The following is a 26915-nucleotide window of genomic DNA, read 5'->3' as shown; positions in this document are numbered from 1 at the left end:
AGGAAATTGGGTTTTTCCTTCATTTTTGGGGTGGTTTTATGGTGTGTGATGGCCAAACTTCCCCAACTGTTGTCAGATGGATACTGAGAAGGCAGAGGATGGACAGTGAGGAGATTAAAGAATTAATTTTAAAAGCCTGGCAGTCCCATGGATATCCCAATTTTGTCCTGGGCTTGGAGGCCAGCAAAGGAATACTCTGGTGATGGATGTTCTTTTAGTAGAGTGCCTTTGGAATGGGGAAATTTGGGGAATAATACCACAGGAAGAGGAGAGGAATGAACATTTCCACTTCTGCCTGAGTTTCCCACGTGGTGTCTGCTGAGCTCCTCCACTTGGGTGAGCTCTGCCACCTCCTCTGGAGAGAAGGAAATTGGGTTTTTCCATCATTTTTGGGGTGGTTTTATGGTGTGTGATGGCCAAACTTCCCCAACTGTTTCCAGATGGATACTGGGAAGGCAGAGGATGGACAGTATAGTGTGGCAAGTGAGGAGACTTAAAAATTAATATAAAAAGCCTGGCTGTCCCATGGATATTCCAAGTTTTTCTGGGCTTGGAGGCCAGCAAAGGAATACTCTGGTGATGGATGTTCTTTCAGCAGAGTTAATATTTACTGGTACTGAGGGAGCAGCCCTTGGCTGGGCTGGCTGCTCACTGTATCTTGGCTTTTAATTTTTAATGTTTGGCTGACAGGTTTGTTCTGAACCCAGAGCCTGAAGTGCAAGCAAATGTCTTATTTCACTGACAGCATCCTCAGTTAGCAGGGAATGGGTTTTTAAATTTTATTTTAAACCTCTGCATGCCAAACATGCTCTTTCAGTTTCTTACAACATCAGCACTGAGAGTTTGGAAGCTGCAGAGGGATGCCATCATTTATTTATCAGTAACTGGAAATCTCTGTTAAATAGAAAACCACCTGGGAGGGATGCACAGTGAGAGTGTTGCTTTTAGGCACTGATTTGTCATTCCTGGTGGGGTTTGTCTGTGTTTGGGTTTTGCCCACATTTATTTTTAGGATAGAACAGAAAATTAGGGAATTTCAGCGCCCATGGGATGTCAGCTGGTCATTATTTCAGATATTCAAATGGTGTAGCCACAGGACATGGCCCTTGTGCAGACAAAGGATGAGGCCTCCTAAGCTTTTTCAGTCATGAGTTTAAACAAATTAAATTTAAGCCATTTTTCTCCCCATTTGCAGAATTTGGAATAATGGGTATTTTTGGTGTTTCTGTAATGGAAAGAATAGCAATCATCAAACAGCATTGTCATATCTTCTTCTAACACTTTTCTACTTAATAATCCTCTTATTTGGGGATAAACTGTGCTTTGATTTTTATTTAAGAACTGTATTTTCACTAACTTGTTTTATATGTATGCTTAATATTTGAAGGCTGCGCATTAAATCTGAATTATTTGGATGTCTGACCCTCCTATATAATTTATTTGGGAATAGGAATAAAGAAATATTACTTCAAGATTTTCTGCTTTAGAAGGGTTTTAAGGCTAGAATAATCCTGGGGTTCACACATTCCCTAATCCAAGAGGAAAATTATTGTATTTGTGGGGTTCCCAGACAAAGGGAGGAATGATGAATCTGACTCCATGTTCTTGAAGGCTAATTTATTATTTTATGATACTATATTATATTAAAGAATACTAAACTAAACTATACTAAAGAATACAGAAAGGATACTTACAGAAGGCTACAAAGATAATAATGAAAACTTGTGACTCTTTCCAGAGTCCTGACACAGCTTGGCACTGATTGGCCAAAGAGGGAAAACAATTCCCATGAAACCAATGAAACAATCACCTGTTGGATAAACAATCTCCAACCACATTCCAAAGCAGCAAAACACAGGGGAAGCAAATGAGATTAAATTGTTTTCCTTTTTCTCTGAGGCTTCTCAACTTCCCAGGAGAAAATCCTGGGCAAAGAGGATTTTTCAGAAAATATGATTGTCCCAGAAAATTGCAAAACTGAATGAATTGATGGCCAGACTGTAAAAACTGTCCCCTGTTTTCCCCCCAGGTGTCAGCAGTGGATTCCCTGGAGGGTCCCCTCCTGCAGGTGGAGGGGCTGAGCGACCTGAGGCTGGAGCTGCACAGCAAGAAGATGAATCTGCACCTGGTGCTGATCGACGAGCTGCACCGGCACCTCTACATCCGCTCCACCAACCGCGTGGGGCAGCGCGGCAGGGACAGAGCCCGCCTCGGGTGGGACAGCTGCCCCTCCCCTGACACCCCTGCACCCCAAACTGCATCTCTGCCATGCTGTCTTGGTTTGGAAAGCCAGGTGTCTGCTAAGGAAGGCAGGAGCCTCCCCTGAAATGGAGAATGCAAAGCCCCTCCCTCCGAATTGTTAAAGGGGCTCTCAGGCAAAGATATGGGAGCAGGAATAACAGTTCTTTACTAGGAAAATTAAAATATACATATAATAGTACAAAAAACCACTGACAGAGGCAGAAATTACCTGACACCCTGTGGGTCAGGGTATTGGTGGCAGTCTGTCTTGGTTTGAACAGACACACAGGTGTCTGCTAAGGAAGGCAGGAACCTCCCCTGAAATGGAGAATGCAAACCCCCTCCCTCCAAATTGTTATGAATTTGAAATGAAGGGGCTCTCAGGCAAAGATATGGGAGCAGGAATAACAATTCTTTATTAGGAAAAAAAATTAAAAGAAAATATAAAAATACAAATGTAATAGTACAAAACACCACTGCCAGAGTGAGAACAGTAGCTGCCACCCTGTGGGTCAGGGTGATGGCACAGTCCCATTCCATGGTGGCTGCAGCCCTCCTGTATCAAATTTGCAGGGAACCCCTGTCAAGGGGAGAGAATGATGAGGAGGACTCCATGGATATCAGAAGGCTAATTAATTACTTTATTATACTGTATTATTCTATATTATATTACACTATATTACATTGCATCTAAACTGAATCTGCCAAGCACTCAAATCTGCACACACTGCACAGAATCTCGTGACTGTCCTGACAGTCCTGACATACACACACACAGACCTGGCCCTGACAGGCCAAGGAAACAAAACACCATCACTGTGGGTAAACCATCTCCATATTGCATTCTGCTTTGGCACAAACACAGGCACAGCAAATGATAAGAATTGTTTTTCCTTTCTCTGAGGTTCAGAGAATGTGAAACCCAGAAATATTCTTGGGAAGAATTGTTTGAAGCCTTGCTTTTCTCTGGGAAGAGAAATGTGGCTCAGCCCTCCTGCAGTGCCAGCTGTGGCTCTGCTGGAGCAGGGATCCTGCACAAGGGGGGAGTTTTCCTCTGCAGCTCCAGGGCTGCTGGAGATGGGCCTGGGCTCCCTCTGGCCATGCAGGGCAGCAGAAGCTGCTCCTCTGGCAATGCACTGGGCAAAGGCTGCTGGGCTGTCCCAGCACCTCAGATTGGATCCAGGTAGGAATGCTTGGCTCCTCCCCTGGGCGCAGCATCTCCCCATGGGATGATGGGATTGGATCAGCCCTGCAGGGACACTCAGTGGCCATGGACAGCAGAGATCTCCTGGAGGGAGGATTGGCTGTGGGAGAGATAAAGAAAAAACTGCCCCATGAACAGAGAGAACTGCCCCAGCTCTGACAGATCATAATAGAACACACACTCCCATTTCCAAATCAAGACACATGCAAATCCCTCAGCACTGTTGCTTTGGAGAGCAGAAAATTCAGATTTGTTGATGCACCTCCGAGCCTGTTCGCGTTCTTTCACTTTTCTCTGTTTTTCTCTTGGGGTTTTTCTGCTTCCCACAGCTCCTTTGTGCATTCTCTCCCTTCCCTGATCTTATCCCTCTCCTACAAATGTCATGCTCATGAGGCTCAGATCAGGGAAAAGCTGCTCATTTTGTAGGAAATATCCAAGTTTTTAAAGCCTGCCACCCAGCCATAAGGTGACGAGATGGAGGCCACAATACTTCAGTGTCTGAGCTGAAATGTGTTGGTTTTGATGTGTTCCAAGGTGTTTTAAAGGGGTTCAAACTTCTTACCTGGTTGGTGCCTGTGGTCAGTGGAAATTTATATAGTACAGGCCATTTTCCCCTGAATTTCCTAATTCTGAGTTGTTTCAGGGAAGGAAAAAAGTGGCTCGAAAAGAGAGAGACACTGGGTTGGGAGATAATTTTTGCACAGTAGGAGTGGTGGGGAGCAAAAGGGGAGCCAGCACTTAATAGAGATGCAGAGAAAAGATAAATCAGCGTTTTATTGTGAGAATGAATAAAAATCTGCTTGCCAAAAATGCAAGGCAAGGTAGCCAGTTGCATTAAATGAATTTATGAAAGAAAGGATTGGTTGAAATTGAAATTTCTAGGAAGGAGGGTTGCTAGCAAGTCATCAGTCCCTTACTCATCTTAATTAAAAACAGCCACAGACTGGTGGGCTGCTAATTAACTGTACTTCTGTGGGGCTGCTACAGGCACCTTTCTCTTACTCTGGATTCTCTTTTTTTCACTTCCCCTGATGCACATTGTGGATATTTGATAACAGCAGCTCTTGCAGCAAGGGTGGCTGGTTGCTTTGGGTGGTTCTTCTGCAGGATTCCAAGCCTAACCCTTGTTTTTTCACATTTCCATGAGCATTTGGACCTCTAAGCAAACATCCTGAGCTCTATTGTAGGAGCCTTCCACATTTCTTTCTCCTAAAAATGATTTCTTGCTTGTGTCCCCCTGCCACGTCCAGCAGCTGGGGCAGTGGGACACCTGTTGGTCAACTAATACAGTGTGAATTTTTAAAAGGTTTTAATTTTTGAGTAAGGAGGTTCATTTGAGAAGTGATGTACATGGGTGGGCTCAAAACATGAGTGTGAAGGGCAGGAAAAAAGGGTGGAGGTTTCTGGAGGGAATAAAGAAGTTTGGAGGATTAGAAGTTAACAGAAGGCCTGGAAATGGGAACATCTGTTAGGCTTAATCTGTTTCTTAGGCTTAACATGTTAGGAGTAAGTGGATATTTGTTGGGAACAAATATTGTAAATAATAATCTCTTTGCTTTAATTCTTCCCCCTCCTGCAGGTCCCTTGTGAAAGACTCCTCTCCTGTGCCTCTGATGGATGTCACCAATTTATCCACACCTCGGAAATTCCTCGAGACTTCCCAGTTCAGTACTCCTGGAAGCTCCAGCAGTGAGTATTTAAGCCATATATATTCATTTGTAGATCTCCAGCTGATTTTGCTGGAGCAGGAGGAGACAAATCATCCCCTCATGGCTCAGGGGAGACAAAAACCTTTGAGGTGATTTTGCAGTGTCACAAAACGGGTGGGTGCTGTGTCCAGGAGCAGAACCTGGCTTTTTTTCCTCATGAAACATCATCTTTTCCCTCTCCAGCTTCTTAAATGCACTCAGTTTCCTGTGCCTGTTCTCACCTTGATCGTGTTCTTGATCTCTTGAGCAGCAGAGATTTGCAGTGAGTTCATTCTGTGTGGTTTCCTCAGCATTATTTACTGCAGGCAGCCAGGTTTGTGTAGATATTACTGAAGTTTTTATTGTGTGGGAGCCAAAAGGTCAAATCTGTTCCTTGTGGGAGCTTTGTAACTTTGACTAAAGGTCTGGCTGTACACAGGAATAATCTGGGGCTGATCTTTTATTCCTGTTACTGAAACAAACAGCAAGGAAAACTCTTTTCACTGGGGGCTTTTGTCTGAGCTTTTGGAAGGGCTGCAGAGAGGGGAAATTAATCTTTGTATTGTTTCAGGAGATTCATAAGTGGGGTTGTCCTTGATGAATAATACAGAAGTGACCTCCAGTCTCTTCCCCCTTTCAAACCTGCCTATTTCAGTATTCCTCAAATGCAGAGAATATTTCCTTCTCTTTTCAGCCTTATTAATTCTTTTGTCCTTTTGTTTCTAGTTTTGTCACACTTGCCTCCCAGATTGTTCTGTCTGATTATTCTTATCTTCTACTCCTGGAGGGCTTTTGTTCTTCAGCTCTGCTCCTGCCAGGCTGGTTCTTGGAGCTTGGGGCTGTTTTTCTGTGTCCTGGAGGTTTGTGAGGAGTCACAAACTTCCAGAGTTGGAAACTGCAGCCTGCTCACTCAAAATCTGGAAGAGAAAATGAAAATTGAAAATATGAAAACTCTGAGGGAAAAACTCAAGAGTTCCTGTTCTGCTCCGTGATCAGTGGGAAGTTTAGTTCGGTTTTCTTGCAAAAGATCACAGGATTTTGAGGAGCTGTTCACAAAAACCTGAATGCCAGCCTCACTGGAAATAGAATAGTTTGGGTTGGAAGGGATCTAAAAGACCATCTAGTTCCAACCCCTCTAAATGTTAAAATACTCATTTTTCAGTGATATTTATAGTGTCTGCTACTTTCTCCCCCTAAAATATTGCTCTTCTGTAGAGTAATAAATCCCAAAAGGTCTGAAGTTCTGGGGCTGATGGGGATCTCCCACCTCACAGCTGGGGAGCAGAGCAGGAGATGCCCCTCCTGATCTTGTTTTTTTTTTAGCAGATCTCTTCTTGCACTTCTCACCTAGTGCACCAGAAAATCTCTTCCTTGGCTCCTCCTTGTGCTCTGCATCACTCACTGAAGTGCTGGGTGAGTGTCCCTCAGCCTGGCAAAGATGGGGATTTTAACAGAAAACATTTGATCTGCATAAAATATGCATATGCTTCTGCTTCAAGTGCACAATGTACTTATGTAGATTTTTTTTTCCCCTGTAATTTTATTTAAAAGTAGCCTTTTCCAGGACTGCACAACTAGCAGAGAATTTCAAACTTATGCCTATGCATAACAAAAGCTGTTTCTGCCTGTAGTCACTTAAGTTCTTTGGCTTTTTATTGATGAAACAAAGTGTCTGTGCATATTAATGGGTGTCATTCTAAAGCTCTGACTCATTCATCCCATCCCAGCCAAGATGCCAAAATTTGGAGTCCTTCCTGCTCTCCCTTCCCAGAGGAGATGTTACCTTGTGCTGTAGAATCTTCATAAGGAAATTAAAGCTGTTCCTGCTGCACGTAAAACAAACAAATCCTTTGGAAATGCTCACCTGAGGATTGGAGATGTGGCAGCTCACCAGTAACACTTTCCCTTCATGCCAGTTCAGAGAAATGAATTTATATTTCTCTGCTTGAACTTTCGGTACTCTGAAGGGTATTTAGAAAGGTTCTTGCTTTGCCAGGCTCTTCCTGGAACTCTAAAAGGTGCTCACAAACCCAAGAGTGCCTTTTCCTGGGAAATCTGGGACAATACTTCTTAGAAATCCAGCAGAAGATGAGCTGGTAGTGACAATAAATACTGCTGTGGGTGGGATATGTAGATTTTATGTTGAATTGCTAATTTATTTGCTGATTAAGTGTTATTTATTTATTTATATTTATTTATAATGGTTTTTTGGAGCAAAAAGAGTTTGTATGGGCAGGCAGTGTGGTGGTTCTAAGGCCAGGTCTAAAAACTGCTCCTGGTTCTTTTTCTTCAAGAACCAGAGACTTCTCCACATGTGGAGACCTCCAAAGCTGCTCCTGCAGAATCCCTGCAGGAGCCAGAGTTTGGAATATCCAATTTTCAAGGTGAATCTAAAAAATGCCTTTGTGCCAGTTCATTGTCACAGGTGCCTCTACTCCAAACATGCTCAATAAATCTTCAGAAGATTTCTCCTCTTCTTATGGCCTGGGTAAATTGCCTTTATAATTTTTTTTCTTAGAATTGAATGATCTGGGGATGTGTTTGAGGAAGGAAAGGGAAAATCAAGGAGATTTTTAGATCCATGTGGTGAAAGCCAGGAAAGTAACACATAACTGCTCATTCTGTGTAATTTCATGAGTTGTTCCTCTGTGTGGTCCCAACATCAAATAACTGGCTACAGTCCACTTATTTTTTTATTTGGAGACTTAATTTTGATGCTTGTATAGATTAGGAGGATTTTAAAGTGAGTTTTCTGCTGGGTTTGGTAGTGATGCAGAGCAGAAAATTCCCAAAATCTTCCAAGGACCCATTTCTGCAGGAACTGCCCATTTGTAGCTCCATGAACATGTCAGAACAAGGATTCAGCACCAGGAATTAGCAGGTGATGTTCCTTCAAATCTGCAATTATGCCTTTGGGCCAGCAGGAACTCATGTGCTTTTCTCTGGAAGGATTGAAGGTACAAAGGATATCACCAGAAGGACATAAATCATGGAAAATAGTACATTACATTTTACAAGACTCCCATAAAAGCTCGTGGATAATGAAACCTTCATAATGAGGAGCAGCAAATTTTGGCTGTTCACTGGAATGAAAAACAAGACCCAAGAGCCTTTTTTTCAGCTGCTTTGCTTAAATGAGTTCCCAAAGTTGGCTTTTTAGGGATCAGAACGGAGCTGTTAAAGAGCTCCTTGCAGCAGGGTGGTTCCTTGGGAAATGGCAGCACTGAGCAAATGAATCCCAGGTGGAGCAGAGGTTTTGGTAGGGCATCATCGGAGCAGGGATCAGGAAACTCCCCCCTCTGTAACTCTGGACGTGGTTCAGCTTTTAGGGTTTAAGCCACAGCTCAACTTTTGCCTGCTTGAACACAGAGTTGAGCATTTTCAGATGAGAAATGGTTTGGTGATGAAAAATTTGTGAGAGTGGCTGCAATTTTATTAGAGAATGTGGCAAAATCATCATTCCTTCAAGCTGCTGTCTTAAAAGGCTTTTGATGAGATGCATTTAAATGTTCTGCTTCACAAGAGGTTTGCAGGCTTTGTTAGGGCAAGAGGATCAGCCCAGTCAGAGTGGGTTCAGGAAAGGCAAGGATTTTCTCCTGGGAAGCTGAGGAGCCTCAGAGAAAAAGGAAAACAATAATTTGCTTCTCCTGTGTTTTGCTCATCTGGAATGTGTTTGGAGATTGTTTATCCACAGGTGATTGTTTCATTGCATTCTGCTGTGAGTTGTTTTCACTCTTTGGCCAATCAGGGCCAAGCTGTGTCAGGACTCTGGAGAGAGTCACAAGTTTTCATTATTATCTTTTTAGCCTTCTGTCTGTATCCTTTCTGTATTCTTTAGTATAGTATTCTTAATATAATACAGTATCATAAAATAATAAATGAGCCTTCTGAGAACATGGAGTCAGATTCATCATTCCTGCCTTCATCAGGACATTTTCCAGCAAATAAAATAAGGAAGGGGACAGGAGGAGCTTGTTCCTGGGCCAAAGCTTTGTGATCAAACATCCCCTTAATGACATTAAATGGCAGGAGAGAATGTTTGAAGTGTGAAAGACATGAGAAAAGGACAGCACAGTTACCCAGGGTTGGGATCTTGTCAGATCTCACAGATGGATGGGCCCCCAAAGCTGCCCAGGGCTCCTGTTTAATGGGACAATGTGCAGGGAACACACTGAAAACAGTGTGTTTGCAGTGTTCCCACTGTTTTATCAAACCCCCAGATCTGACAGAGCCTCCAGAGCCATGTGCAGCTCCCAGATATCGAATTGCTCACTTTGCTCTTGTTTGTGAGAGATGTAGATCAATGTCCTGACTATTTGAGGATGCTGGAAATTGGTTTGCTCTTTCGAAAATGGAAGAGTTTGTCTCAGTGTGCTGGCAGAGTTCTCAGCAAGATTGCTGCTTTTACTCCTCCTAAATGCTGTCCTCGCATTTGGCTACAGCTCCATTTCCTCCCTCTTGGGTGTTCATTGTGTGATATTAAGAATAATTTACAAGCTGCTTACAGAGAGGGTGCAGCCTCGTGACAGGACCCGTCCTCTGAGAGGCTGGGAAATATCTGCATTGAACTCAGAGGAACAAGATACTTAGGGGTTTAAAAAAAAAATTAAAGTCTAACCCTTTCCTCCTGTAGCATTTCCAGTGTGTTTTCACAGCTCTGGTTCCAAAGAGCTCATTTTCTGTGTCTGTGCCTGAGTTCTGCTGTGGGTTTTGGAGAATAACAAATTACAATAACAGAGTGGGCAGAGACCAGGCCTGCAGCCACGAAGTCCTTGGCAGCTCTGTGAGGTGAAAGGTCTGAGATGGAGCAGAGCTTTGAGCAGGAACAGTTCTGCATCCAGTTGTTAAATTCCAATTGGTGTTTGAAATGTCTTTTATTTTATCTTTGCTTTTTTTGATGTTTGGTTTTTTTTTTTATTATTAATTACTGCATTCTGGGTGTTTCTAGTTGCTTGTCCTGCAACTTGTTCACATTTAATTGAAAGAAGAGTGTGTGAGAGAGAAACAAGCACTGTTTGATCTTCCTGGTGTTCATTGTCTGAGGATCATGGAATAGTTTGGAGTTGGAAGGGTCTTTTTAAAGGTCATCCAGTCCAACCCTCCTGCCATGGGCAGGGACACCTTCCCAGGCTGCTCCAAGTCCTGTCCAGCCTGGCCTTGGGCATTGCAGGGATGCAGGGGCAGCCCCAGCTGCTCTGGCAATTCCAGCCCAGCCAGGAATTCCTCATTGCCAAGATCCCATCCCTGGCTGCCCTCTGGCACTGGGAGCCATTCCCTGGGTGCTGTCCCTGCAGGCCTTGGCCCCAGTCCCTCTGCAGCTCTCCTGGAGCCCCTTCAGGCCCTGGAATGTGCTGGAAGCTCTCCCTGGATCCCTCCCTTCTCCAGGGGAACATTCCCAGCTCTCCCAGGCTGGCTCCAGAGCAGGATCCATCCTCTCCTCACTCTGCCCTGCCGCTCTGGGTTCACATGTGAGACCATGTGAGCCATGAGCTTGGTTTGAGCCAGAGGTGCAGAGTTTAGGATCACACTGCAGGAAAAAAGCAGCCTCTTGATTGATTGATTCTGAGGTTGGTGAAAACTGGCACCTATTTATTTGGATTATTTATAAATTGGCACCAGGCTTGGGCCATCGTTTTCTTGATCTTGCTTTACCTTAGCCCTGGTGCTGCCCCTCTGGTCAGAGCTCAGCTTCAGGCAGCCATTCCTCACTCCTGCCACGTTCCTTCCACCCTTCTGCTGCATCTTTTGATGTTTCTTCAGCTTCCTGGAAAAGTTTCAAAGTAAAAAAAAATCTGGTGAGGAGTTGAAACCATGGGAGTCATCTGTCACCCAGCAGCCTTTTCAGAGCTCAGCCCCAGTCAGATAAAACAGCTTTTGGGTTTTAATTTTGATCCAAGGATCTGGAGTGGTGGATGGCACAGAGTGGCTGTAGATCTTCCAAGATGCTTTTAATTCAGTTTGCCTTGAAGACACTTACTTCACAGAAGTGTTTAAATATATTTATTAAATGTTTCACCCAGTCTTTAACAGAGCCATGCTTTTGTTGTTGCTGGGTGTTATCTGTAAATTAAGAAATGTTGCTTAATGAACCTACTTAAAACAAGCAGAGTGTCTCTTGCTTCCCCATCCCCTGTCTCTTAGCAACAGGATTTCTCCCTGTGCAATCCCTGTTACTTCAGGACCATATCTGCAATATCCTCTCTAATTCTTCTCACTTTACCCTTCCAGAAGCCTTGCTGGAAGATTTGAGGAACTTCATCAACCCCTTGACAGACGTAATAAAGCAGAAAAAGATAAAATCAAACAATCAGTCACTTGGGCAGTGTAAACTTTGCTGAATTCATCAGCAGTCTCTTAAGCTTGATAGTGTTTGTAATGAAAATTCCTCTGCTGTGAAGAAAAGAGCAAGGAAAACCAGCTGGGGAGGAAACTGAGGGGGTTGTAGCTCCTTGAAACACATTCAGGGGATTTGTAGGGATGTTGTACCTTCTCATTTATGAATATCTATGATTGTACCAGACTTCCTCTATTTCCTAACACAGAATTTACACCATGAATTTTTCCTATGTCACTGTGATATTTTCTGAAAAATCCCTTTGCCAGGATTTCTTCTCCTGGGAAGCTGGGAAGCTTCAGCTTCTCCATGTTTTGCTCCTCTGGAATGTGATTTGGAGAACTGTTTACCCAGCATGTGAATTGTTTTTAATTAATGGCCAATCACAGTCCAGCTGTATCAGGCTCTCTGAGTCTGTCATGAGTTTTTGCTATTCATTCTTTTTTAGCCTTCTGATGTCTCCTTTCTCTTTCTTTAATATAGTTTTAGCATATCATTATAATATAATATAATTCCATATAATATAATTCCATATAATATAATTCCATATAATATAATTCCATATAATATAATTCCATATAATTCCATATAATTCCATATAATTCCATATAATTCCATATAATATAATATAATATAATATAATATAATATAATATAATATAATATAATATAATATAATATAATATAATATAATATAAATCAGCCTTCTGAGAACTTGGAGTCAATTCTCATCTCTCACCTCATCCTGGGGACCATCACAATAACACCACAACAATTGGTGACAACATTCCTAAATCAATCCAATGTGCAGGCTGTTGTGTTTATGTCCAGGGAAGCCCCCAAGCAAACAGAAACATCACTGCTTCCCCCAAAATTGAAGTGTTTCTGGTTTCCTTGTTCATCCTTGGTTCCTCCACGCGCTGGGGGTTCTGTGGAGCCAGAGGAGCTCCTATGCTGCTTCTTCAGGGTGCTGATGTTGGGTTCCTGCTAAAATTAAAATGAAAATCTCTTCCAGTGCGAGACTCGAGCCTGCTGGAAATCAAAGAGGACACAGAGCTGGATCCAGAGGAGAACAGTGCTGTCTTCATGGGAATCCTCATCAAGGGGCTGGCCAAGCTGAAGAAGATCCCAGAAACAGTGAAAGCCATCCAGGACCGCTTGGAACAGGAGCTCAAGCAGATTGTGAAGCGCTCCACCACTCAGGTGGCTGACAATGGCTACCAGAGAGGGGAGAACATTTCCCAGGAAAATCAGCCTAGGTAAGGAGATTTCAATTCCCAGCCCTTGATTGCTGCAAAGGAAAAAAAAAAAAAAGTCTTAATTGATAATATGGCTTGAAATGAGAAAATTCAGCTCGGTGATTTCGAGTGTAGCAGAGTCCAATTAAGCTGATGCAGGTGCAAAGCTTTGAAATCATGTATGGAACTAATTCCATCACAAATGTATGGCCAAGTCTCTAATTGTTTTACATTAATAGCAAGGTGTGGGAGCCAGCTGGGCGCTGTGTTTGTGCTGCTCCTCAGAATTCACTGGAAGTGGCCTTTGGAACTAAAGGATTCCAGCAGGAATCTCTTCCAGCTGAAATATTCATCTCCACATTGTCGTGATCATTGTCCAAAGGGAATTAATGGCAGAAAAGTAAAGTGTGTATCTTCATTATGTGCAATATTTGTAGTGGAAAATCACTCCCAAGGAAAACATCAGCTTGATAAAAACTCCTTTTTTAATTCCTCTCATTAGCACTGCTGGGGAAACAAGTCTGCTTTGAAGACTTTGTAGAGTTACAGTGCTGATAACTCAGCGAAAATGAGATTTTTTTAGATGGGTCAGAAGGCAGAATTTTAGTTTCTGATGCCACAAGTGGAACATATTCTTGATACTTGTTTTATGAACCAGTCTGGAGAGGTTGTGTGGCTCCTGGTTGTCTGTTGGAATTGATAAATTGGATCAGGTCATATATCAATGCCATTAACCTGCCCAGAGGGTTGAGTGAGGCACACAAAGGTTTAATGGGTTTTGGCATCTGTTGCAGAGTGTGAGCCTTTAAGATGCTTATGGAAAGTGTCCTGAATTCTTGTGCAGTACAGACATAATTAGAACTGGTTCTAAACCTAAATCACACCTGAAATTTACAGCAAGCAGGTGAATTCATTTATATTGAAAAGAATAAATTACAGGATGGAAGGGTGTCCCCACCCCTTAAATTAGCTTCACTTTTAAATCAAAGCTCAGAGACTTTCCTACTGTCATGGGAAAAATAAATCAGAACAACAAGGCCCTGCTGCTTCAACAGAGCTCTGTAAAACCCCAAATTTTAGCTCAGTGCAGTGCCCAGAACTGCTGAACTGTTCATTAGGCTGTCAGATGATCCCTGAAGTCCCTTCCAACCTAAACCATTCTGTGACTAAGGATGAGGCTGAGGATCTGCTTGGGGAAATTGTGGTGAAATTCCCTTTGAGACCCCATGGAGCAATGATTTAGAGCCCCTCTGGTTGTACAAGACAGAAATGATTTGTAGAACCTGGCCAGAAAAGCTGCAGATCTGATAACAGCCACTGCTGGTCTCATTCTTGTTACTTCTTAAATTTAATTCTCTTTCCCTTCCTTCCTTAATAAGCTTTTCCAGGTAGCTTTGTGCTGCCATCTTTTACATTTGTGTATAAAAATATTGTTAATTGCTCCCAGATTTTTAAACTCCAGATTTTTCTGGTTTGTGATGACTCTTTGAGTGCTCACTCAGATCCTCAGGGATGGATGGGATCTTGGGAATGTGGAATTCCTGGCTGGGCTGGAATTGCCAGAGCAGCTGGGGCTGCCCCTGCATCCCTGCAATGTCCAAGGCCAGGCTGGACACTGGGGCTGGAGCAGCCTGGGACAGTGCCCAGGGAGGATCCTGAGGGTGTCCCCAATCCCATTCCCTGTTCCTGGGAGCACTGGGGGATGCTGCAGAAGGGGTGGCAGCAGCTCCTGCCCTGCCCTGGGGCTCGCAGCTCCTGCTGGGCAGACTCACAGAGCATGTGGTGGCTCCAAAGCTGCTGCAGGAAATGAGATGGAGCCTGTCTGTCAGAGCTACAAGTGCCTAACATATGGATTTGGGAAGTGTTATCTCCACGTTTTGGTGAGGTTATGTGGGGACTCGAGTTGCTCATTAAACGTCAGGGAGCTCCAGCAGAATTTTGCTGCTCTCCACCAGGAAAAAATGTGATGGTGCTGTATTGTATTTGCAGGGTGCTCCGTGGCAGGGAGAAATGATGAATTTGACTCCATGATTTTAGAAGGTTAATTTATTCTTTTATTATATGGTATGATATGATATTATATCATATTATATTATATATGATATATGATATGATATGATATGACATGATATTATACAGAAAGGATACTTACCAGAAGGCTAAAATGATTATAATGAAAACTCGTGACTCTTTCCAGAGTACCAACACAGCTTGCCTCTGATTGGCCAATAAGTCAAAATAATTCACATTAAACCAATGAAACAATCACCTGTGGGTAAACAATCTCCAAACACATTCCAAAGCAGTAAAACACAGAAGAAGCAAATGAGGTAATTATTGTTTTCCTTTTTCTCTGAGGCTTCTCAGCTTCCCAGGAGAAAAATCCTGGGTGAAGGGATTTTTCCAGAAAATGTGAATGCCACAGTGCTGCCTTGTCACAAACTGTTCAGGACTTTGCAAAGGTGCTTTAATTATGATAATTGGGCAGTAGGGAACTATAGGAGCAGGTACAGTGCAGTGCATTTAGATGATGTTATAGCTCTAAGAAATAGGAGTAAAACAATACCAGCTATATAGGAGTACAATAGGAGTAAAATCAAAGTGATGAGGGTTGAATATTTTAGCTTTCTGATATTTCCTGTCATTTGAAACCTGCCATATTAATTTAATAACTCAAAAAGAATTCCTTTTATCCTGGTTGTGTGAGTAACTCAGTTTTTATTGCCCTGGGAGTCATACTTTTTTCTGGGGAAGAGCAGGTTGTTTCCCTTCCTCTTCCTGCCTGGGCTCTCACAATGGGCTCTAATATTGTGTTGGTCCAGTTTAATTACTGTGGAATTATTAATGGGTTTTGTCTTCCCTGTAACCCTAAACAGGACACTTTTCAAGTGAGCAGTGCTGATATAGGGAAGGGAGTGAGGAGAAAAATCCTCAAGAATGTTCAGATACCAAACCTGAGCTGAAGTGAGTCCCTGTCACATTCATATTTTCTGGAAAAATCCCTTCACCCATGATTTTTCTGCTAGGAAGCTGAGAAGCCTCAGAGAAAAAGGAAAACAATATTATCTGATTTGCTTCTCCTGTGTTTTGCTGCTTTGGAATGTGGTTGGAGATTGTTTACCCACAGGTGATTGTTTCATTGGTTTCATGGGAATTGTTTTAATTAATGACCAACCATGGCCAGGCTGTGTCAGGACTCTGGAAGGAGTCACGAGTTTTCATTATTACCTTTTTAGCCTTCTGTCTGTATCCTTTCTGTATTCTTGAGTATAGCATAGTTTAATATTCTTTAAGATATTATAATATCATAAAATAATAAATGAGCCTTCTGAGAGCATGGAGTCAGATTCATCATTCCTTCCTGCCATGGAGGCACCCCAAAAATACAATACCACAGAGAGGTGACCTCAGCATGTCACAAAACAGGACATGAACCCACAGTGCCCTGTCCCCTTGCCCTGCTGTGAGCCTGTGGAATGTTCCAGAAGCTGAGCAGAGTGTTTCTGTGCTTGCCAGGTTGCTGCTGGAGCTGCTGGAGCTGCTCTTTGACAAGTTCAACGCGGTGGCTGCCGCGCACGCCGTGGTGCTGGGCCACCTGCAGCAGACTGTGGCCTCCCCCTGCAGCCAGCACGACGGGGACATCAAGCTCTACGACATGGTGGACGTGTGGGTGAAGATCCAGGATGTCCTGCAGGTAAGGCTCGGGTTTCTGTGGTTGAGATGACAACCATAGAATGACATTAAAAGTCTTTTTTCCCAGCCCTGCGACCGAAGAGGAAGTCGAGATTCCTTGGTTCTGCTTTTCAAGATTGTTTATTTTCTCTTATCTATGACATTCTTTCTCTGACCTGCTGAGATCTGTCCAGCAGGTTGGGTTGTGGCACAGTCCCTGCCCTTGGGGTGGTGTGTCTTGGTTTGGAAAGCCAGGTGTCTGCCAAGGAAGGCAGGAGCCTCTCCTGAAATGGAGAATGTAAACCCTCCCCACCCCTCCAAATTCCTTTACATTTTAAATTAGGGGCTCTCAGGAAAAAAATATGGGAGCAGGGAATGACAGTTCTTTAATAGGGAAGAAAATAAAAGGATAAAATAAACAATGCAGTAAACCAAAACAGCACTGACAGAGTCAGAACCCAGCCTGACACCCTGTGGGTCAGGGTGTTGGTGGCAATCCCATTGGAATTGTGGCTGCAGCCCTCCTGCAGTGTCAGGGGTGGTTCTGTTGGAGCAGGGATCCTGTAGAAGGGTGCAGTCTGCCTCTGGAGATCCAGTGGAAGAGGCAGCTGCTGTTCCTCTGGGCAATCCAGAGCAGAAGCTGTGCTGGTGTTCCAGAATCTCCAGATTATATCCAGGTAGGAATGCTTGGCTCCTCCCTCTGGGCTCACATCTCCCAATGGGATGCTGTAGTTCTTATCAGCCATGCAGTGACATTCAATAGTCTGTTATCAGCAGATGTCTCCCCAGAGGGAGGAGTGATTGTGGAAGAGATAAAGCAAACTGCCTACATCATAAAAGACAGCTGCCATCCAGATGATACTAGAATACATCTTGCCTTGCAACCTGGAACATGGTGTTGGCTTTTTATACTAAGAACTGCATGTACTTTATTTACAATAATTTCCCAATATCTATCACCTATGTTAGACAGTCTGGCTCTACTCTAAACCAATCCAAAAGTGTCACCATCCCAGCAGAAGATGGAGGACAAGAAGAAGGAGAAGGACAGGGCATGCCCAGATTCCTCCATCTTGCCTCTTGAACCCCCATTCTAAAACCCCAAAATTCTACTTTTTCACCCTGTGACAAATTCACTATCATTCTACTCAAACTCTTGTGGCTTGTAACTCCTCACACAAAGTTGGGAATTGTTTCCATGGGCTAAAATCAAAGGCACAAAAGGTGTTTTTGACTCTGTGCCAAGGTCTCTGAGCCCCCTACCAGGGTCTCAAGTCCTCCCGGGCAGTCAGAGGAATGTCCTGGGTCCTGACAGGTAAGAATCCCTCAAGTGGGCACATTTTCACCTTGCAGCCATAACAAATACAAAATAATACCAAAAAAACCCCCATAAAATACAAAAAAATACAAAACCCCTTCAGAACCATGCCAGAGAATACCTGTAGTGCTCAACACTCAGCAGTGCTGGGATTTGTCTTTGGGTTTTTTTGGTAAGTGGCCACATTTACAACAGATTGTAAAACTCCAAAGAGCTTAAATATCAGCAAAAGAAAAAAAATCCCGTGGATTCATCCTTATGGTGTTTGGAAAGGTTGGTTCCTTTTTGCCTAGCAAGTGATTTATCAGCAGCTTTCAAAGTGACATTTTTGTTCTGTGTTACCATGTCATGCCTGTCTCATAAAGTGTCACAGCTCTAATGGCTTGTCTTCTGCTGTCATTATGGCTGGCTTTAGGCAGCTCAGACACTTGCTGCCAGCGTGTTTGCAGCAAATTCTTATTTGATTCTTCCTCTTAACTGCAAGAGACCAAAGCTGTGCCTTGCTTAGGCTTCATTCAGGTGCTGTGCCTCTCACCCAGGGATCTGAGGCTCTCTCAAGCAGCAGAGCTCTCATCTGTCACAGCTCTGTTCTCTCATTCTTGCTGTGTTGTATGTTTTGTGTTACACTAAACACATGTTTAGGTTTCTTTTTAAATTTATTTATTTGGAGATTACCTCTATGCATAGTGCACAGATGTGGAACTTCACCTGCAATGTGATAGAGGAGGTTGTGGCATTCACATTTTCTGGAAAAATCCCTTCGCTTAGGATTTTTCTCTTGGGAAGCTGAGAAGCTTCAGAGAAAAAGGAAAACAATATTATCTGATTTACTTTTCTTGTGTTTTGCTTTTTTGGAATGTGTTTAGAAATTGTTTACTGACAGGTGATTGTTTCATTAGAGTTTTGGTGTGAATGTTTTGATTCAATGGCTAATGAGTATTAAGTTGTGTTGGGGCTCTGGAAGGAGAGTCATGACTTTTCATTATTATTTTTTTAACCTTTTATAACTATCTTTTCTGTATTCTTTAGCATAGTTTAGTATAGCATTTTAAAATATTATTTTAAATATAATATAGTATCACAAAATAATAAATTAGCCTGCTGAGAACATGGAGTCAGATTCATCATTCCTTCCTGCCATGAGAATCCCAATGAATACAACAGGAGGTCACAGAAGTGAGCCTGGCATTACTTACAGGAGGTGGAAGGATTTATGTTGGTCATTCCAGCTCTGGGCTGGTGATGGAAAATGCTCTCTGCCTCATGTCCTAACTCACTTTTTCAGTTTTGGGCTGCTTTGTAGCTGTTGCTCTGCAGGATTGTTTGACTGTGCAGTGATGCAGTTTTTTTCCTTACCCAAATAATCCAATGACTTTAAATACTTGGACATGATAAGGTGTGGGTCTTCAATCCCCTTCACTGACTCCTTACCCACATGTTTGTCTTTCTAGAGGAATTATTATCAAAGGAATCTCCATCACTTTTCCCTATGCCACAAACTTGCAGCTCCTTTCACAGAATTCACAGAATTTACAGAATTCACAGAATTTTCAGAATCCCTGGGTTGGGAGAGACCTTCAAGGCCACGGAGTCCAGCCCAGCCCTGGCACCCAGTGCCACATCCAGGCTGTCAAACACACCCAGGGCTGGGGACTGCACCACCTCCCCGGGCAGCCATTGCAGAACTTTATCCCCCTTGCTGGAAAAGCTTTTTCCTGCCCTCCAACCTGAATTTCCCTTGGTGCAGTTTGAGATACTGTTCTTACAAAAATTTGCTTGGAAATGTCCAGCCAGAGGTTCAGGAGGGGTTTTCTGAATAACAAAAATCACAGAACTGAAGTGGGAATAAATAAGGGAAGAATAAAAGAGAAGAATTAAATTTAAGGATATGTGGAATAGGTTTGGGATGGGGAATCTGCAGCCATCTTCCTGTGATCCATGAGGCCCAGAAAAACTTTGAGGTTGGAGTTCTGCAGATTTTGCTCCAGAAAGACAAAACCTTGGAGTAAGAACACTCCTGAGACAGTTCCTTCACTGCAGCAGAACATCAAGGCTGGATATTCCTGTCCTCTGTGGGAGTTTGGGATGGGTTCAGCCCTGGTGTGTGGTGAAATTTGGAGTGATTTCTATTGGCTGTTCCTGAGCAGCATTGCTAGAACTCAAACCTGTGGAGGTGTGAGCCCTCAAAGTGCTTTTTGTGCTGGGCAGACAATGTCTGACCAAGATCCGTTGGAAAAGTGTTCCAAGAAAAACAAAACCAACCCCCTTGGAAAGGTTTCATTGTTCTTGGGTGCCAGGGGGAGTCAGAAAAGCTTCCAGAAGAGCTTTTACAATGCATAAAAGCAGCACTTTAAGATCCATAATCTCTTGCTGGTTTAAGGTAAGAGATGAGCATTGACTGGCATGAAGGGAGGAAATGCTGCATTTCTTTGTTCAAAATCTCGTTGGTGTTTGTACCTTAGTTCCACTGGAGTGGCTTAAAATATTTTTACCTCAGAGTGTAAGAAAACCTTTGATCCCAAAGCCTAAATTATCTCTAACCTGCTTTTCTGTGCAAGGATAATTTTTGGAGAGGAGATCTTACATTTGCAGCAGAGGGAGCAGAAAACTCAGTTTTAAAAGTGTTTAAAGCTGATGGGGGAGGCTGAAAACTGGGAGGAGGTTGCTCAGGGAAGTGATGCAATTCCTTCAAATCCCAATTAATGGAATTTAGTCAGAACAATCTCATACAAGTGCAGTTCCCAGGGAAAATGTTCTGTACGTGTACATTGTGCATCTCTGCATGTGAAATTCAGGAAAATTCAGGTTACAGCAGGGTTATCTCTCCATGTCTTCACCAAGTAACAGGAGCTTGTGGTGGGCTGCAAATTGTGGTTTGTGGAGTAGGAGTTGTTGATGCAATCCCTCAAATCCCAATGAATGCAATTTCTTCAAATGCAAGTGATGCAATTCCTTCAAATCCCAATGAATGGGATTCCTTTAAATGCAAGGGATGCAATTCCTTCAAATCCCAATGAATGGGATTCAGTCAGCACAGCAGAACAACCTCATACAAGTGCAGTTCCCAGGGAAAATGTTCTGTACCTGTGCATTGTGCATCTCTGCAGGTGAAATTCAGGAAAATTCAGGTTACAGCAGGGTTATCTCTCCATGTCTTCACCAAATAACAGGAGCTCATGGTGGGCTGCAGATTGGGGTTTGTGGGGGAGATGTTGTTTTCTGCAGCTAGTTTTTGGAACTGGATTTCTGGATTTCTCCCTAATAACTGCACCAGTCACTCTGGTGTAGTGCGAGAGGTTTCTCAGCATTGAGCAGTGCTGAGGTACAGAACATGCAAATATGAAATATTTTTGACTTTCTTTGAGAATGGAGGAGTAACACAGAAGACAGAGTGACCTTTTTCAGTTGCTGGGGAGTGCCAGAAAACAAACAACCAAAAGCAGTTTGTCAAAATATTAGAGCAGCCTTGTTCAGGAAAACACCATTTGAAGTTATTCCCTTGTCTCACAGCCAGCATAGCCCTTGGTCATGTTGTTCCATCAATGGGAGAAGGGGAGAAATTTGTTAAATTTTAGCTTAAAGTTTGGCATTTTGTGTGGAGCTAATTGAGCTCTGTCACTGACATATTTTATGAAGAATCCTTTTGCCAGGATTTTTTCTCCTGAGAAGCTGAGAAGCCTCAGCTTCTCAATGTTTTGCTACTTTGGAATGTGATTTGGAGAATTGTTTACCCAGCATGTGAAATAGTTTTTCCTTAATGACCAATCACAGGTCCACCTGTGTCAAGGCTGTGAGCAGTCACAAGATTTTTTTTCCATTCCTTTCTTTGCTAGCCTTCTGATGAAATCCTTTCTTCTATTCTTTAGTATAGTTTTAATATATAATTTTCTTTTAATATATCATATCATATATCATATCATATCATATCATATCATATCATATCATAATCAGCCTTCTGAAACATGGAGTCAAGATTCTCATCTCTTCCCTCATCCTGGGCACCCTCAAACACCACCACAGGGCTCTTCAGTGCAGGAGTGAGTGGAACATCCTCCTAAAAAACCTTATGAACGCAGGATCAGGCTGGAGAGAGCTGGGAGCCACGTGCTGGTGTCAGTGCTTGGGTCAGGATAAAGAGTGAGGGAATTCTGAGGGTTCCTGGGACAATTCAGTGTCTGTGCTGGATCATAGAGGAATCTTGGAGCCCTTCTGCTCTGGAGCCAGGCTGGGAGAGCTGGGAATGTTCCCCTGGAGAAGGGAAGGCTCCAGGGAGAGCTTCCAGCACATTGCAGGCCTGAAGGGGCTCCAGGAGAGCTGCAGAGGGACTGGGGCCAAGGCCTGCAGGGACAGCACCCAGGGAATGGCTCCCAGTGCCAGAGGGCAGCCAGGGATGGGATCTTGGCAATGAGGAATTCCTGGCTGGGCTGGAATTGCCAGAGCAGCTGGGGCTGCCCCTGCATCCCTGCAGTGTCCAAGGAAGGATTGGAGCAGCCTGGGATCATGGGAGGTGTCCCTGGAATGAGCTTGGAGGTCCCTTCCCACCCAAACTGCTCTGGGATTCTGGGATTTGGGACACTCAGAATCCATCCCGAGGGATTTTTATGGGAAATGGGGAGAGAAAAGAGAGGAAAAGGGAAGGGAGACCCTTCATGGTTTGCTGAGATTCCAAGTGAAGCCCCTGGGTCCATGAATGTCTTGGAGAGGAGATGGATCCAATGCCAGGCTGGGAGAGCTGGGAATGTTCACCTGGAGAAGGGAAGGCTCCAGGGAGAGCTTCCAGCACATTGCAGGCCTGCAGGGGCTCCAGGAGAGCTGCAGAGGGGCTGGGGCCAAGGCCTGCAGGGACAGCACACTGGGACCCTGCTGCAGGAGAAGCCACCAGTGATTTGTTCTGTTGGTGACATGAGCAGTTAACAGCTCAGGCTGGAGCTGTTTGCCTCCAAAGAAGGGATCTTCCCTCCTTTCTTAGTGGTGAATTTGTAGTTGATGAATCCCAATTTTTGGGGTCTATATTTTTCTCCCTCCCACACGTATTTTCTCTGGGACATAATTCTTTAGCAGGCTCTCTGGTGAGCTGTCTGCTGAGAAGACACTGACAATTAATATGTTCCTTTTTTGGGGGTTTTTCTGTCTAATGCTTTCCTGTGTTTTCCAAAATTGGTGTCATTTAGCAGCCCAAACATTGCTGAAACCATAAGGAAACTGGGGAAGGAGGAACTGAAGCCTCCTCTCTGCCCACACACTCCTGTTGTGCTACTGCAGAGCTGGGGATAGCAGACACTGAGCCTTGAGAAACCTCTCCTAAGGATGCTCCACCATCCCCATATCCTTCCTTATCCAAAGGAAGCAGGAGGGAGCAGGGAACTGGGATCATTTTGTGCCTCACATCTGGGCATGGTGCTGTGCAGTGGAGTGATCTTGCAGAAAAGCTGCATTTAAATTGCTTTTGCTGGGTCACACTTGGCCAAGAGTTCTGGGAGAGCTTTTGGAGATGAATTTCAAGGCTCTGCTGTGGGAATCTGAGTAGTTGTCTGGTTTTTAAGGGAATAAATGGCATAAAATCCTGGTTCCCTTGGGCACCCAGGTGAGTTCAGTTCTGAGCTGGAACAGAGGCTGGGCAGAATTCCAGAATAAAGCAGGGATTTATGGAAAGCATCTCCTCCATGGACCCACCTGGGGCAGCACCAGAGCCCAGCCAGGGCTGCACCCAAGATGAACCAAAATGGCCCCAAAATGCACCAGCGCTCCCGGGGTCTCTCCCTGGGATCAGTTCTGCTCCATTTGCATCTTGCAGTTCATTGTCCCATTCCAGCTTCAGCCCCTGCAGTCCCACCCTGCTTGTTTTTCTCTCTCCAGCCCACGGGGTTTGTGCTCCTGGGCTGAGATTTGGGTCATTTGTTGTGGTATTTGCTGGGTGCCCAGGATGAAGGAGGAAATGATGAATCTGACTCCATGTTCTCAGAAAGCTAATTTATTATTTTATGATATTATATTATATTATATTAAAGACTGCTATACTAAACTATACTAAAGAATACAGATACTTACAGATACTTACAGAAGGCTAAAAAGATAATGAAAACTTGTGACTCTTTCCAGAGTCCCAACACAGCCTGACCCTGATTGGTCATTAAGTCAAAACAGTTCCCATGAAACCAATGAAACAATCACCTGTTGGAGAAACAATCTCCAACCACATTCCAAAGCAGCAAAACACAAGAGAAGCAAATGAGATAATATTGTTTTCCTTTTTCTCTGAGGCTTCTCAGCTTCCCAGGAGAAGAATCCTGGGCAGAGGGATTTTTCAGAGAATTTGACAGTGACAATTTGTCCTTGGTGCCCAGCTGGAGCAGGAATTGTTTTGTCTCCCTGGTCTGTGCACAGAGCTCACCATCCCATAATATGAAGCTCCTACCCACAGACTAAAGCAGCTCAGAATGTGGAAAATATAAAAGTTGAAACGTGAGGAATCACTTCCACTTGATACAAGACCTGATTTCAACAAGTAGCCAAGGAAACTGAATTTTTACAGAATCACAGAATGGGTGATTTTGGCACACTTTTGGTAAGTTTTGAGCCTTCTCTGCTCCAGGCTGTCCCTTGTGCTGGATGCGCCAGGTGTGGCCTCTGCACTCACCCAAACTCCTGCTGGCTTCTCCCTCAGCTTCTGAACCATCCCAGCCTTGACTTGATGCCTTGAGAAGGTTGATCTAGGACAGAGGCTGGGCAGAGTTCCAGAATAAAGCAGGGATTTATTAAAAGTATTTCCCCCTTTGTTTTGTCTCCCTGCTCTGTGCAGAGAGCTCACCACCCCATAATATGAAGCCCAGACCCACACACTAAAGCAGCACAGAATGTGAAAAATAGAAAAGTTAAACCCTGAGGCATCAGGGCAGCCTCAGTTACTCGGTGGCAAAGGTGTGGAGAGGTTTCAGCTCCATCCCACCTCTGCCATCCCACTGTTCTTTCCCCAGTCCAGGATGTTCTCCTTGCTCTGGCAGGATTCTCCTGTCAGGAATCTGATTTGAAGGAGCTGATTTGGCCAAGGTTTGCTCCTGGCTGCTTTTTCTGCTCACTCAGGTCCCTGAACTGTGGCAGGGCTGGCACAGGAGCAGGCGAGGGAGGGAAGGCACCGTGGAAAAGGGAAGGGAAAAGGTTTTTTCCTGGCAAGGGAAGGGTTTTTCTGTCAGCTGAAGCTGCTCCTTGGAGCTGCTCACGGAAAACCCAAGTGGTTTTTGCTGGGTGGCTCAGCACAGGTCTGAACCTTTGCATTTAAAAGCATGTTTGTGCCACAGCTGGTACTCAGAAAGTCAAATCAGCTCTTTGCATGAGAGCTGTTAGTGTGCCATAAATCCTGGCTGGGATGCCAGAGCAATCTCTGAAATTGCTGCTGCCTCTGGGAAGTTCACCAGGTGATGGTTTATACCCAGAGCAGTTATTTTGCACAAAGTGGCTCCACAGATATTTAATGGCTTTGTGGTCACCCTCCAAATAATGGGTCTGACAGTCTTTGTGGTTCTTTTTAAATGGTCTGAAGTGTGTGGAGCTGCTGCTCTTGGACTGGTTTGGCTCATTAATGCTCCTCTCCTTGAGAGAACATTGGTCATAAAAGGGATTTGTCTGCAGCCTTAAAAAACAAACACAGCTTCACTCAGGCTCCAGCAGGAGACAGTGAGGAGGGAGAATTCCACTCCTCAGAATGCTGATATTTAAAAATGGAATTTAAATAATTAGAGTAGGTCACTTGATACTTTTCCCTCCCCCTCTGTTATTTGACATGAGCTCAGCACATGCAGGAATAAATCCAGCAGGGTGTTACAGTGTTTTCTGCAAATATGTGCTGCTAAGAACATGAGAATTTTTGTGGAAATTTATGGCCCAAGAAGAATTTCATCTTTCTGGATCTAAGAAGGAACCAGCTGATTTTGCAGGAAGGTATTTTTTTTAAATTTTGGCCTTCCAAGAAGGTTTGTAATGTCCTGCCTCCCCTCTCTATTAAAATATTTTCTAGATTTGCTCCAATTTACCTAAAAATTTCAGGTCTTTTTGCAATTTCAAACAGCAAATAAATTGGTAATTTATTTAAGCTGTTAAGAAGATGCAATTGGAATTTGGGATGGTGGAAATGGCCTGGATAAAGGTGAAAAAATGTGTCAGGAAGTGCAGAGAAATATCATGGAATCAACAGGAGATGGCAATGGCATCCTGGCCTTGTAAAAACAGAGACTGTGAAGTAGAAATGCCCCAGATTGATGTGTTTTCTCTTTAACAGGATGATCCTGGCTGAGCTCTGCTCAAAACTAACTGAATTATGTGGTAACAGGTACCTGGATGAGCTCCAGAGCTGAGCTGGCTGCAGGCATTGGATTCTTTTCTTTCCCAGGGATGGCCCTTGTTGACCAAGCTGTGCCATATTTTACTCGATATTCTGTTAGCAGGGTGACAAAGCAGAATTTTTCTCCCATACTCCTGCATTAACAGCTTTTGTTTGGACACTTCTTATCCTGGAGCTGTTGATCTAATGCATTTCATAAACACCAACATTTATGCTGAAGTTCAAAGAAATCAAGCCCAGAATAAAAATGATTCGTTTGAACAATGCACAGTCACTTGTGCAGCTCATTGTAGAGGAGGTCAGTGGGCTTTTGGGGGAGATTTAAAAAAATATTAACTCCTTTAATGGAATATTTGCTGATTTATGAGCAAGGAAAAAAATTCATCATCCTTGTTCCATGCTGTAGAGCACCAAGCTGCTCTGAACTTCATTTAAGGTGGATTTTCCTTTTAATTGTTCATCATATTTAGTTTTATTATAGATTTAAATGGGTTTTTAGAGTTTATGCCTAAATATTCATGTAACTCAATCCATGTAAGTTAAAAGCAACTTCAACTCTGCTGAAGGTGCTGAAAAAGGTGCCCAAATTCTTGGAGAGAGAAATAATTTCAAAAAGCTGTTTGGTGGAGTTGTGAAAGTCAAAGTCAGCTCTGCTGGGTGTTAGGCTGAGAGGAAAAGGTTGGGAAAGCAGGATAGGGAATGACACATTCCCTACTTTGATATTTGGCAGTTGGCACAAAACCTGTACCTTGTGAACCCTGGGCCATCATTAAATCATTTTTAATTGATACAGCTTGAGAACACAGAATTTTTTCCAGCTTTTTTTTTTCCCAGTGATGCCACTTGGAAGCTTTTCTTTCTCAAGTTGGAAGATTTTCTGACAAGG

The 26915-nt window shown here is 43.6% G+C and overlaps 1 protein-coding gene across 1 annotated transcript in view; it reads left to right on the top strand.

The window, feature by feature from the left end:
* The window catches only part of EXOC4 (exocyst complex component 4), a 362041-nt gene that overhangs the window by 50381 nt on the left and 284745 nt on the right, over positions 1 to 26915 (top strand). The window contains exons 4-7 of the mRNA XM_036400734.2: positions 2030 to 2214; positions 5025 to 5134; positions 12482 to 12725; positions 16221 to 16398. Of these exons, the coding sequence (XP_036256627.1) occupies positions 2030 to 2214; positions 5025 to 5134; positions 12482 to 12725; positions 16221 to 16398 (717 nt within the window). The remainder of the gene's footprint in view (positions 1 to 2029; positions 2215 to 5024; positions 5135 to 12481; positions 12726 to 16220; positions 16399 to 26915) is intronic.

Source organism: Molothrus ater, chromosome 5, assembly GCF_012460135.2.
Source record: "Molothrus ater isolate BHLD 08-10-18 breed brown headed cowbird chromosome 5, BPBGC_Mater_1.1, whole genome shotgun sequence".
Classification (NCBI taxonomy): Eukaryota; Metazoa; Chordata; class Aves; order Passeriformes; family Icteridae; genus Molothrus; species Molothrus ater.
Note: the sequence above shows the minus strand (reverse complement) of the source record. Positions and strands in the feature narration are given on the sequence as shown.